At 43.7% G+C, this 13,164-nt stretch overlaps 2 protein-coding genes across 2 annotated transcripts; both read right to left on the bottom strand.

The window, feature by feature from the left end:
* Window positions 1-5,580: 5,580 nt before the first annotated feature.
* LOC307018498 (zinc finger protein 862-like) lies at window positions 5,581-8,084 on the bottom strand. Its single transcript, XM_079648753.1, has 9 exons — window positions 7,959-8,084; window positions 7,706-7,881; window positions 7,437-7,606; window positions 7,088-7,326; window positions 6,743-7,000; window positions 6,450-6,659; window positions 6,143-6,373; window positions 5,874-6,026; window positions 5,581-5,806 (listed from the first exon to the last, which is right to left on the bottom strand). The coding sequence occupies exons 2-9, from the start codon at window positions 7,834-7,836 to the stop codon at window positions 5,630-5,632; spliced, it is 1,569 nt and encodes a 522-aa protein (XP_079504879.1). The 5' UTR covers window positions 7,837-7,881; window positions 7,959-8,084; the 3' UTR covers window positions 5,581-5,629.
* A 6-nt stretch (window positions 8,085-8,090) lies between these two features.
* On the bottom strand, window positions 8,091-9,373 carry LOC307019172 (uncharacterized protein; the record flags this gene model as incomplete). The annotated part of the gene is made up of 6 exons (XM_079649833.1): window positions 9,330-9,373; window positions 8,996-9,075; window positions 8,669-8,831; window positions 8,476-8,559; window positions 8,225-8,395; window positions 8,091-8,134 (listed from the first exon to the last, which is right to left on the bottom strand). The coding sequence occupies exons 2-6, from the start codon at window positions 9,071-9,073 to the stop codon at window positions 8,091-8,093; spliced, it is 540 nt and encodes a 179-aa protein (XP_079505959.1). The 5' UTR covers window positions 9,074-9,075; window positions 9,330-9,373.
* Between the last annotated feature and the right edge of the window lie 3,791 nt (window positions 9,374-13,164).

The raw sequence follows: 13,164 nt of genomic DNA on the forward strand, positions 1-13,164 counted from the left end.
TTGTCCGATGTGTAAAGAAAACTCGCCAGGTCGCCTTCGGAGAACAATGGGCACATTTGCGGAAATCGATCAAAACGAGGGGTTACGTATGGTAACCCTTGTTATATAAAAACAAGCGGAGCCTTCTACTGGACTCTATGGGTACTCCCCTCGATCCTATCCTGCAAGCATTCATCCAATGAGACTTTCTAGACGTAGCCGGCCCCGGGGCGGGCCTACCTGAATGCACGCGCATCTCACCGCATAAAAGGAGGCCTTGCCTCCTTACTGTCATCCTTTACTTCTCTTCAGCAAGCAGCATAGGACAGACAGGGCCCCTGAGTAAAGGGCTCCGCCTGTGTTTATATAACAAGGGTTATCATACGTAAAAAGGTTCTCATTAACTAATTTTAGTTCCGGATTTTTTTGGTGTGAACGCAACATTTCGGAACTATATCGGAAAAGTACTGCAGTGTTTCTACAGTGTCCTCTAATGATGGTAAAAGGCCATGTTGACTATTGTATATTTTATATAGCTGGGTTGAGTCGTGTGGGTTTTTGAGTGAGATGCGGCACAGCAGCCGGTCAGTTTACTCTTGCTAGGTTAATTTGGCTATTATCATTTATATTTATCTGCAACAATGGATATCAGGAAGTGGTTCATGAAAGGAATATGGCAACTCAGCGCCAGATGCAGGCACATTAGAAGACATCAGTTATGTTACCAACGAGCTAGCAAGCCAGCCAGGGACAAGGGAGAATGGCAATCAATTATATTTTGAAGAGAAATTGACTCTCAAGCCAGCTCTCTCACAAACTCCGGCTCTGTTCGCAAGCAGACTGCTGCACACGCTCTCTGCCTCTCTCAATCTCTCTCTCTCCCTTTCTCTCCATTGCTCAACCTCACTACACCTCTCCACCCTGCGTGCTTGCCCAAGTTGGCACAGCGTTACAAATGTGCCACAAAACCAACCAATGGATGTGGCCTAATAAGACCCTCAACAGCCTTATGGCAACCTAAAACCCCTCTGTTTCCGTAACAACAATTCAAGAGCGCCTCCCTCACCCCCGCCGTTGACAAATCTCGAGCGTCTAACAGCCCCCCCCGCGTTGACAATTCAGATTTCCCAGGAAATGTAAGTTTCGGGGTGGGCCCGCCCTGGTAAATCAAATGCCCGCCCAGAGACGTATGTCTGCCGCCGGGTCTGTCTGTTATACCTATTACAATTGTTCTCTTTAAATGCTCTTTACGTTTTCACAGACTGTTAGCTTGTGGTAGGCTGGTAGCCTATTTTATTAAAGAGCATATAAAAAGAAAGACTTGTGCTATGTCTTCCTTATTGCAATAGTAATTGGGGGCATACTTAAAGTGGACCAATTCAGAGTGCTAGTTTAAATGCTGCAATTGCTCAGTTTCAGGGAGCTGTCTGTTTTTATTGAATGTTTAAAAAGAACCACACTGTAAAAAAGGATTTTGGAGGGTAGTATATATTATCCAAGCAAATCATTTAAATTGTACTCAAGGTATATAAGTGAGTATTGTTAGTATAAATGAATGGGTAAATTCTACCTACACACTACCTAATTTCTGACAGTGCCAACTGAAACATAACTAATCTGGGTAAAATCTACTTGAAGGCATTAGGCCAGGGATATTCAACTGGCGGCCCGCGGGCCAAATCCGGCCCGCGGGGAGCTTTCTCGTGGCCCCTGGAACGCACTCCATATTCCAATATAAAAAAAAAATTCTAATTACAGAATTTATTTTTATAATCATTTAAATAAATGTAAATATATGTTCGCTATTATGTTATCCGAATTAAATGAGTCCAAATTATTTCTCCTTCAATAGCTCTTAAAAGGCAATCTTGCATTGGACTGATCAGCGTGTAATTATCGCGATATCGTGTCAATCTCGTTACTCTCGTTACTGATCCAAAATGAGCGGAGAGAAACAGCGGAAAATTGACGGTGAAAACAGACACTTCAACCCCAAATGGACTGATGATTTTGTATTTATTTTACCATCGCACGCCAATCCTAGACCTTTATGTTTAATATGTCAAATAACTGTTTCAGTCTGCAAGGTTGCTAATGTGAGGCGCCACTATGAGACCAAGCATGCTGCTAACTTCAATGCTGCTTACCCGCCTGGTAGCACAAATAGACGTGGTAAAATAGAAATACTTAAATCTTCTTACACTGCATCAACCACTATTCTTACAACTGCTTCTACAGCCCAGGAAAAGGCCACTGCTGCTTCCCTACGAATGATGTTCGCTTTAGCCAAAAAGAGAAAGCCATTCACTGACGCTGAAGTTGTGAAGGAGTGTACTCTTGAGATGGTGGATGAACTTTTTGCAGGAGATAAAAACAAGGAATATATAATGAACCGTTTGAAGCAAGTACCGCTCTCTGACACATCGGGAAGTCGAAGAGTAGAGGTACTGTTTGAGGACTGTTTTTCAGCATTAATTGCCGATCTCAAATCGACAGAGTACATGTCACTCGCTGTCGATGAATCGACCGATGCAACAGATACGGCACAGCTCTCGCTGTTTGTGAGGTACTTCGATGGTGACGTTTTTAAAGAGGAGTTGTTATGCCTTTTACCACTGACAACCAGCAATACAGGTGAAGTAATTTTCGCTGCAGTTTGGAGTTTTTTTGAAGAGAAAGGTTTGGATCTAGGTAAGATCAACCTTCTCGTTACCGATGGCTGCCCGTCCATGATTGGGAAAGAAAGGGGCTTTGCATCTCGCTTATGTGCAGAGCATCCCACAGTGAACACACTGCATTGCATCATACATCAATCAGTTCTGTGTGCGAAATTGTCAGGGGAGTTGAAAGAAACAATGGAGACTGTCGTAAAAATTGTGAATCATATTCGCTCGACGTCAGGTCTGCAGCACCGACTGTTCAAAATGCTGCTTCAAGAGCAGGAAGCCGCATACTCAGACCTATTGCAACATAACGATGTCCGCTGGTTGAGCCGAGGACGTGTTCTCGAACGTTTCTTTGCACTGCGAAAGGAGGTGAGTGAATTCCTCTCAAGCCAGAAATCAAGCAAAGCTAAAGACCTACTTGCAAGCATGCAAAAGCCGGATTTCATTGCACAGATTGCCTTTTTGTGCGACATCATGGGCCACCTAAACACACTCAACCTGCAGCTACAGGGGGGAGGGTCAAGTGTGGCTGAGATCATTGAGAAGGTTAGTGCGTTTCGGGTGAACCTGGACCTCTTTCTACCTGACGTAATGGGGAGGAAGATCCACTTCCCAACACTACGCAACGTCCCCGTGAGCAGCGCAGCAATGGCTGGAATGAAGGGACTTTTGAAAAGCTTGGCTGAAAACTTCACAGAGCGATTCAACGACTTCAAGATTCCAAAACAGGTTCTTTTATTTGTGCGCAATCTATTTGCGGTCGATGTTTCCGGGTCCTGTCCAGCCGAGGCGAAAGCCGTGATGCCCGGTATTGACGAGGCTGCATTCCAGCTGGAGTTGGTGCAAATTCAGAGCTCTGATGTGCTGAAAGCAAAATTCGGAGAAGAGGGACTGTGCGAGTTTTGGGCTCATTCTACTCATCAGTTTCATCACTACCGGAGACTGGCTATCTACCTGTTAACCATGTTTGGATCTACTTACATATGCGAGTCCGGATTTTCGACAATGAACTTGATAAAGAATCAACATCGCAATCGACTCACGGATGAACATCTCAACCAGTGCATGCAGCTTGCTCTGACCTCGCACCGACCTGAATTCAGAAAACTGGCTATGGCTCGGAAATGCAACTTCTCACACTGATTTGTCAGGTAGCTTCTATTTTCATTTATTTTGTAATGATGGGACGCTGCCTATGCTTGCATCTTTGTTAATCTCGGACTTCTAGGCCTCCTCTGCCTCTTACTGATCGCATTTGCTATCCTAGGCCTAGCATTGTTTTCTGGTATTTGTTGCCACCCAGCATTTTGGTGTTATAATACACAAATCTATATGGATTCATTAGAATAAAGTAGCTGTGGTATGGGGGGGCGGGCGTGGTTTAGCGGCAGGTTGTAAAGCAGGGGGCGGAGCGGCTAATTGCCTGGGATTGACGTAGCTGTCAAGTGGATTAGAATGATAGGAATGCGGTGGTATTTAACCACGTGTGTTTTTGTTCTCTCAGTAGGAGACTGGCGGACAGACGGAAAGACGAACGTTACGCCAGGACGAGAATCCAGACCCCTGCCAGTTATCATTTGCCCGTTGAGGGGTTGTTCTGTTTTAGCCACCTCGGGAACCTTGTGTGAAATAAATATCCGTTTACCCGACTGCGTCTCGCTCTCCCTCCTTATATTCCGCAGCAGACCACAAATCTGCCACAGTAGCCTACATTACTATTTTGGTTGCCTATTTTACTACTACTACAATAATAATAACAATATCAATAATAATAATAATAATTTATTATTGCATGGTTGGTTGTACAATAACAATGGCATTTGTTCATTTTCATTGTCAGTCTTGTGGCCCTCGCCTTCAAGACATTTTACAATTGTGGCCCCCTTCCTAATCTAGTTGAATACCCCTGCATTAGGCCCACACTGCCCCTTTGCGCATGCGTCTGCAGTGATTCTTGGCTGCAGGCCAGAGGAACGGTTCTCTTTCTCGCCTCCCTCCTCCTGGTGTATGGAAATGTTGGAAGGTACGATATTACCGTCTATCATGTCCTACATATAAATGTTCACATTTTTTGAGGTTCATCACAAGACTTGTTGTCTGCTTGCTTCACTGTTAGACAAGGAATTTAAGTTTGTTCTCATCTATTACTCACTGGAAGTCGGTCACTGATGCTAGATAAGATAGCTGTAACTAACATAGTGAGCTAAAAGTAAAGCACTATGATGTTGTGCTCCATATTGTTAATAATTGTTATTACAGCAATAATGTGCATGTTGACGGCATGCCGTCTGAAATGAGTTAAGCGTCACGGCGACAGTTGTATGTTAATGTAAGCTAACCAGCCAAGTTGTGTTTCACATTAGCATCGTGCATGCTTAGTAGAGAAGGCTATTGTTTGCTAGCTAAGTACAAACAAGAACAGTGCGTGGAAGTGTTATGCCCCTAATATGGGGAAAATATAAGACAAAGGAAACAGAGACGATGTTAACTTGCTTCAAGTCTTATGTATTATGCCCGCCAACAACATGGTACACATAGCACGCTGTATAATACAGAACATGGATTCTTGATATAAAACAACCACTAACAATGCGCGTACTGCAAACATACATCCAATTTAACACACAAGATGTCACTTTTTAAATGCACAGTACAAACATACATATCCAAATTAACACCCAAACTCCCCTTCTTGGAGCTAAACTACACTATCATAGCTAGCTGCGCTAGCATAGCTAACGGCGCTCGCAAAGCTAGCATACACAGCTACAACAATTACAGAACCTAGAGAAACCCTCCAAAAATACCTCTAACAACTATCCAGTGTTTCCCACAGATCTGAAATATACTTGGGGGGGAAGGTGCCAGGGGGGGGGGCTGCGAGCGGACCGCGGGGCGGGCTTTGTGACGTGCAACACATGTGACAAACAACAAGTTTTAACAACATGTTTATTCATTAACTTTACATTACTGTATGGCAATATTCATTTTGTACAAAGATGGCACTGTTTGTCAGAGCACTTAATCCGTCTGGGTTTGTTGAAGAACAGCTCCAACGCCTGTGTGTATGGGAATGCCTCTGGTGCTGGTCCACTGACTGCTATCCGCATACATGCAGCCAGGTGCTCCCCTTTCAGTCGGTTTCTCATGTCAGTTTTCACCTATAAAACAGACAGTTTGTTTTAAATGAACTATACAGAATGACATGCAACAGGGAATGACACTTACCCTGTTCATCGTAGAAAAATCCCTCTCGCAGTTTACACTGGAGACAGGGATGACCAACCCCGCTGAAGAGAGAAGGCTGAGGTTTGGGTATATTTCTGCCCATTCGTCCTTCTCACTGGCCAGGAGCTGCATGATCTCAGCTTGTGTCTTGTCCTTCAGAGATTAGCCAAGGCAGGGCAAATGAGTATACAGTATAATTGAAACATTTACAGATGTCAAAACAAGCAATTCTAACCGTCAAGTTCATATTAATTTAAGTATTTACCAACCTTAAATGTTCCTTCAAGAACATGCTGCTTGTAGGAGGTCCACTCTTGGATAACTGTGGCATCCTGCCCTGGGATGAATTTGTTGGCAAGGGTCTGCAACATTGAAATGTTGGTTACATCATTGGAGGTAACTGCCTTTGGACCCAGGACACTGAAGGCCCCCAGCACTTCAATATGCTGGAACCTGCTCTCAATGTTGCTCTCCAGGCTGCAGATGTAAGGTTTGAGGACCTGGAATGATATTATACATTTTTCAGTTCAAGGAAAATAAATATTGGAATGTAAAAGTAAGAAGGGATGTATTTACATCTCTGACAAATCTGGCCCACATATCTTCCCGGGGCCGCTCCAGAATTCCGTGTCCCCTCCTGATCCTCTCCTCCTCTCCGGCAATGCTAAACGCCCCAAGTCCACCTGGGTTGTCCAAGTCTTGGTGTAGGCGAGCAAGGAACGTTCCGGGGAGTGGGGTCTCGCCTGCCTCCAGAATTCTCCTCAGAGTAACAAGTGTGACTGGCACCTAAATGTGGAAAAAGACAACAATATAATAGGATGGATAATGCAAATAACTGGGAGCATCAAATGCATTTCTTTGTAATCTACCTGCTCCTTTATGTGGAGAAAGTTCACATCAGCTCTCTGAAACACCTTGGACAGCATTGCAATGTGGGGCAGCACATCTGCCTGAAGGTAGAGGGCAGCCACAAAGCGGTATGTGGCACAGAAGGTGTATAGACCTTTGGCCACTGGGCACTTCCTTGTGCTCGCTTCTTCCGCCAGAGCAGCCAGCACAGCTGGAAGGTTCCTCTGGAGGTTTTGAACGGCTAGGTGCTGCGATAGCCACCTTGTATCTTTCACCTCCTAACAACAAGTAGAAACACTGGTTAGTAAAATATATGTAAATAATATGACACCACAATAGTATTATGAAAATAGGTGAAAACACACCTTGACTTTCAAGTCGTTCAGACCAAGAGTGGTAGCGGCAGCACTCAGTGTGGCTGACCTATTTGCACTATTTCGGAAGAATAGGTGCAGTTCCTGCAGGTGGTTCCTGAAGTTTGCCATATACCTGACAGCATTTGAGGCATCTTTGCATGCCAGTGCCAGTCTGTGAGCAGCACACGCTACAGAAACCAGCTTTGGAAAACTGTCTGTGAGCTGCTTTGCCACTCCATTCAGACGGCCTAAGTTTAAGAATTAAATGCAGTGTTGAGGGCGTCATTTTGTTTCCTTTAATAACAGCTGACAATTCAAATTTCACACAATCCATTAGATTTAACAATAAACTCCATACCCGTCATCACTGCTGCACCGTCTGTCCCGAGTCCGTAGAGCCTGTCTACCGGGAGATCCTTCTTCTGTAGTACACTCTTGATGGCAGCAACAATGCTGTCAGCTTTCCCATCTTCCAGAGTTACCAGGTCAAGGAAGTGGTTGAAAACATAACCCTCTTTATCCAGGTGTCTAAAATAAAAATGTATAGGTTTTCACACATATTAATAAATATTAAGTTTAACTAGGCCTTTATTTAAATGCACATCATTCCTTTAAAAAATACCCCACCTAACATGTAAATCCAGCTGGCGGTTTACAGATACATCTGCGGTTTCATCAACCTCTAGGCTGATTGCTTGAGATGACCTTATCTCTTCCAAAATAGGCGACTCTACTATCTCTGCAAGGATCTCCAGCATTTCATCCACTATTCTGTGTGATTGATAATTGTTTCTTTGATCCACCTGAGAAAAAGAGATCATTTAACATTTAGCTGGTTAAAGTTCTTAGTTTCACAAGCATCATTTTGTACTAGGTTTACCTTCAGCTTTTCAAAGTAATCACAACCCAAAAGCTGAGCTAAACTTAAGAGCTTAGGGTAGTTGGTTTGGTGAGCAATCTCGTTCTTTACTAGCCAGTAAAGGCATTTGAGTCCACCTATGACGGCCTCATGCTACATAATAACTGTGGGCTCAAAAGCCTGCATCACTGAGTAGCCTAGACCAAGGGCAAAGACATAATTCATTATATGAGCCAAACATGGTTGATAGGTTGCAGAAATTAGCTTTACATAAAAAAATGATATACCTGATGCAAGTGAGACTTGATGCTTTACACTATATTGATGAGGCTCTGAGGAGATGTGGCGCTCGATATAATCCTTGCGGAAAACAAGAATCCCAACTTCTATGAAAGCCCGTTTTAAGGGGCCTTTCTTTATTGGAGGCTTGTGTAGCCTGCAGATTCGGCAAAACATTCCTTTTTAAAAAGAAAAACGTGTTAATTCTTACAAAAAATAAGTTTTATTACAAATATGAACTTGCAAATGCCATTCATACCATGCTGGGTGAGGTAGAGCCAATTCTTGAACTGTGGCATTTTGAGCCAATCAGGGTTCCATCCTGAGTGGCGATGCTTGGAATCTGAAAATAATGCATTGTTATTACTGCATTTAAATGGTAGAGTTCTCCTTGCTATTATACTATGTCTGTGTCTGTGTCTGTGATGCTTGGAACTGTGCTGCTTGTTCACCTGCACCTGCTTGTACCACACTGGGACCTGCTGCTGCTTGTATCACACTGGGACCTGCACCTGCTTCTACACTGGGACCTGCTGCTGCTTCTACCACACTGGGACCTGCTGCCTCTCCCTCAGTACTCTGACTAGTTGTGCCAGCATCTTCACTGACCACCGGCTAGAATTGAAAACAAGCTTGAATCTAGTTTGGTCTCTGCATTGCAACTCACTGTTGACTGCAATTGTATAATTTCAGGTCAAACGAACCGACATATATCATTATTGAGACTTATGCATTTATTATTGCCATTGCAAGCAAAATGCTAACATTGGCTAAGTTACCTGTGGTCTCTCCTCCTCTCCTCGTCTCTCCTCCTCATCCTCACGCCGTATTCTCTTAAAATATTTTTGAATACTCATATCTGAGGAGTAATGCAGGGGAAATTAACAGTCTAACCTTAGCTAAAGTTAATCTGTGTCCTTCTAACTGGCATAGCCCGAAGAGAAAACGAATTATAATCTTTTTTATATTTAATTTAGCACACGTAACTTGCACGCAGCAAAGTTGGCCTGATTACGTTAAATACACTCTTAGTTGCCACTAACTTCAAATAATTCGAATCTCCTACCAAAGTCAGAAAACAACAACACAATAAGGAGAAAATAGTTACTTTACCTTAGTGTCCGCGTCTTCTAAATTAACGTCGTCTTCTCCGTTTCCCGTTTCCCTCCACGCGATGGCAGCACGAACAGGAGGTGTCGAGCGAGGGATCATACACTAGTTAATCGATCGCAGAGCGAACAGGGGGGGATTATTGTCCCCTAGTTAATCAACCGCAGAGCGAACAGGCACAGGAGGCGTAGAGCGAGGGCTCATTGTCCATTAGTTAATCACTCGCAGATGGCGTCGCTCGCGGACGGATACATTTTTTTAAAAAAGGTCCGAAATATACTTGGGCGGGCCTTAATATACCTGGGCGGCCCGCCCAAGTATTAACATTGTGTGGGAAACACTGCTATCACTATTCACATTAATATTATACACAGTCAGTCTACATATATAACGTTTCTCACGGATGAACTCACCTAATTTGGGGAAAATATAAGACAAAGGAAACAGAGACGATGTTAGCTTGCTTCAAGTCTTATGTATTATGCACCCGCGGCAAGCAACACGCGCCCTCTGCTGGACAGACCCGGAAGGTCATCAACCATGACTTATATCTATTACACACTCCCCTTCAAAACAGATGTCGTCCCGACATTCTAATCCACAATATTATGCCTACATGTCAGCAACATCTATAACATTTATTAAACACATACCACGCTCACTGTTCAGTCTGGCAAAAGTGCACACACTCAATTTACACATTTAAGCCCTTGGCTTAGTAGAAAGTCCATCATTGTATGACAAACATATGTTCACAAGCTCTCCGTTTGTTTTTGTTTTTTACAGTCCCTGAATGTATGTTGTGTGTGTGAGTGCTCTACTTCTTGCTGCATATGTGGCCAGAAGAAACGGTCTCGAATATGCATTATTTCAGGCTAAACATGTTTAGTACATTTACCTATAAAGTGCAATGTTACAGTCTGGAACTCTTTTCATACATTTGTTTTTGACCTCCTTTGTCACACATAGTTTCAACATAGTCCGTTGCTACCTTGTTAACAGTTCTGCCTGTGCAGCATGTCCAAGTGAACTACACTCCTTTAAAACAGGTGAGTGAGATATGATTGACTGTAACAGTGTCATGTAATGATATATTGTGTGAAAACACAGCCCATAAATGTATCTCATGTCAACAATCACTTTGAGTGTGACCTCTGCCGTCCATTTTCCTTTTTATGTGTTCTTTGAGTGTAATGTATGTGCATTTACTCAGTTCAATGGTGTGCAATGTCACTACCCTCATATCCATAGTACTGCTGAAAGTGGTATGGCGGTACAGTGTGTGTCCATGGCACCTTTAAGTTTGTATGCAGAGGTGGTGCTTTTATGTTGTAGCAGGCTGGTGAGCCAAGCCTATCATATGTGAAGACCTTTGGTCGTCTGCATTGTCGTCGATGCCCTTGAAGCTCCTTACTACTGGGGTCACTTTGAGCAGGTGATGGGACAGCATTCTCCACAGGTAGATCCTCAACGTAGCTGTCATTCTCCACAGGTAGATCCTCAACGCAGCTGTTTTCAACGTAGCTGTCATTCTCCACAGGTAGATCCTCAACATAGCTGTCCTCAACGTAGCTGTCCTCCCCCTCCGGCAAGTACCCAACTTCGTGTGCCATTTCTTGTTCTTTCTCTGGCTCAGCTGACAGGTTTTCCTCAGAGTGTATGCATTCAAGCTCCACAGGTGTACTAGTGCACGCAGGATTCACTGTCTCAGGTGGATTTGATTGCTGCTTAAGTGGTGCTAGATAATACTCATCATCCTCTTCCTCCTCCCTTGTTTGCTCCGCTTCCTCATTTCTCTCCACACTCTTTCTCTTTGCACGTGGCTGTACTTGAGTTTCCAGCGGCAGGTTGTCACATGGGAGGAGAAGATTACGATGTAAAACCCTTGATCTCCCTGTCCCTCTCTCAGGTCTGAGTTCATAAACAGGGATATCTTGACTCACTTGATGCACAACTGTGTGAATAGCATCTTCCCAGTGATTTCTCAGTTTGCCAGGACCACCGCGAGGTGTCATGTTCCTGATTAATACACGATCACCAGGCTGTAATACTGAGCTTCTCACCTTACTGCCATAATGTGTCTTGCTTCTCATAGCAGCTTTGTGAGCATTTTCTCTTGTGATCTCGTATGCCTCCTCCATGCCCTGCCTCCACTTTTCCATGTAACGATGATGATTACTGTCCCCTTGCTCCACGGTCAAGTCGAACAGCATATCAACTGGCAACCGTGGAGAGCGTCCGTACAACAGGTTGAAGGGTGAGAAACCTGTTACATCACTACGAGTACAGTTGTAGGAGTAAATCAGTTTATTTAGTGAGTCTTTCCAGTTAGTCTTTTGTCTCTCTGTGAGGGTCTTTAACATCTGGAGTAATGTTCGGTTAAACCGCTCGACCTGTCCGTTTCCTTGTGGGTAGTAGGGAGTGGTTCTCGACCCAGCAACTCCACAGTACTTTTTCAATTGTGTGAACAATTGGTTTTCAAATTCACCACCCTGATCATGGTGTATTCTTGTCGGAAAGCCGAATCTCAGCACATAGTCGTTAAAGATTTTTTCTGCAACTGTTTTTCCTGATTTGGAAGTCGTGGCGTAGGCCTGGGCAAAACGTGTAAAGTGGTCAACAATTACAAGAATATATTCATAACCACCCTTACATTTGTCAAGGTGCAAGAAATAAATTGAGACAAGCTCAAACGGTTGAGTGGTGACAATGTTCGTCAGTGGCGCTCTTGTCTGACGGCTTGGTTTCTTGTGCTTGAGGCACACACATCTCCTCATGACATAATCTTCGATTTCTCGCTGCATGTAGGGCCAGTAAAACCGGTCCCGTACCAAAGATGTAGTCCTGTCTGCACCTTGATGGCCCATTTCATCATGGAGCTCCTTTAATACTGTACTTTTGTGCTTTTCTGGAAGCACAAGCTGTGTTCTGTTTGAAGTTTTCCTGTACAACACTCCACTCTCATTCATCTCCAACTTGTCCCACTCTCTTAGCAGACATAAGATTTGTGAACTGAGTTGTTTGAGTTCTGAGCCTGATGGCTTCTTTTCTGCCAGCTTGTACTGAATCACTGCTCCAACATTGGGATCATTTCTTTGGTCATGTTTGATCGGTCCTATTGTCAATGGAATGATGGATGCGTCTACAGTTAATGCTGCACAACTTAATGAGACACCCATGGACCATGACACACTGGATTCATCCTGGTTCTCCACTGCTTGTGTAGCTGCTCCAATCACATCATATGACATTTCCTCTGTACACTCATCCATGAATACTTCCACGTCCAAAGGCATTCTGGACAGACTGTCAGCAACAAATGTTTTCCTTACCAGGACGGTATTTAATTATGAAATGGAAGTCTGCCAGTTCTGCTACCCATCGACAACCTGTTGCATTCAGTTTGGCAGTGGACAGTACATATGTAAGTGGGTTATTGTCACTGTAGACGGTGAAGAATGGTGCATAGTATAGGTAATCACGGAATTTTTCTGTGATTGCCCATTTGAGGGCAAGAAACTCTAATTTGCCTGAGTGTAGATTGTAATTTTTCTCTGCTGTTGTTAAAGTACGTGAACCATAAGCAATCACACGAAGCTTTCCATTTTGCTTTTGGTACAATACTGCCCCCAATCCCTGGTTGGAAGCATCGGTATGGAGGACAAATGGCTGTGAAAACTCTGGGAAACCTAGAACAGGAGGCTGCGAGAGACAGTCTATCAACTGTTCCAATATTAACTGATGCATGTCAGTCCATTTGATGGGTGTGTTGGATGAAACTCCTCTACTGTTTCTTTTTGTTTTCGTTTTTTTCAGCATTTCAGTTTCTGTAGGTGCT

This window comes from Notothenia rossii (assembly GCF_949606895.1).
Source record: "Notothenia rossii genome assembly, chromosome: 1".
NCBI lineage: Eukaryota > Metazoa > Chordata > Actinopteri > Perciformes > Nototheniidae > Notothenia > Notothenia rossii.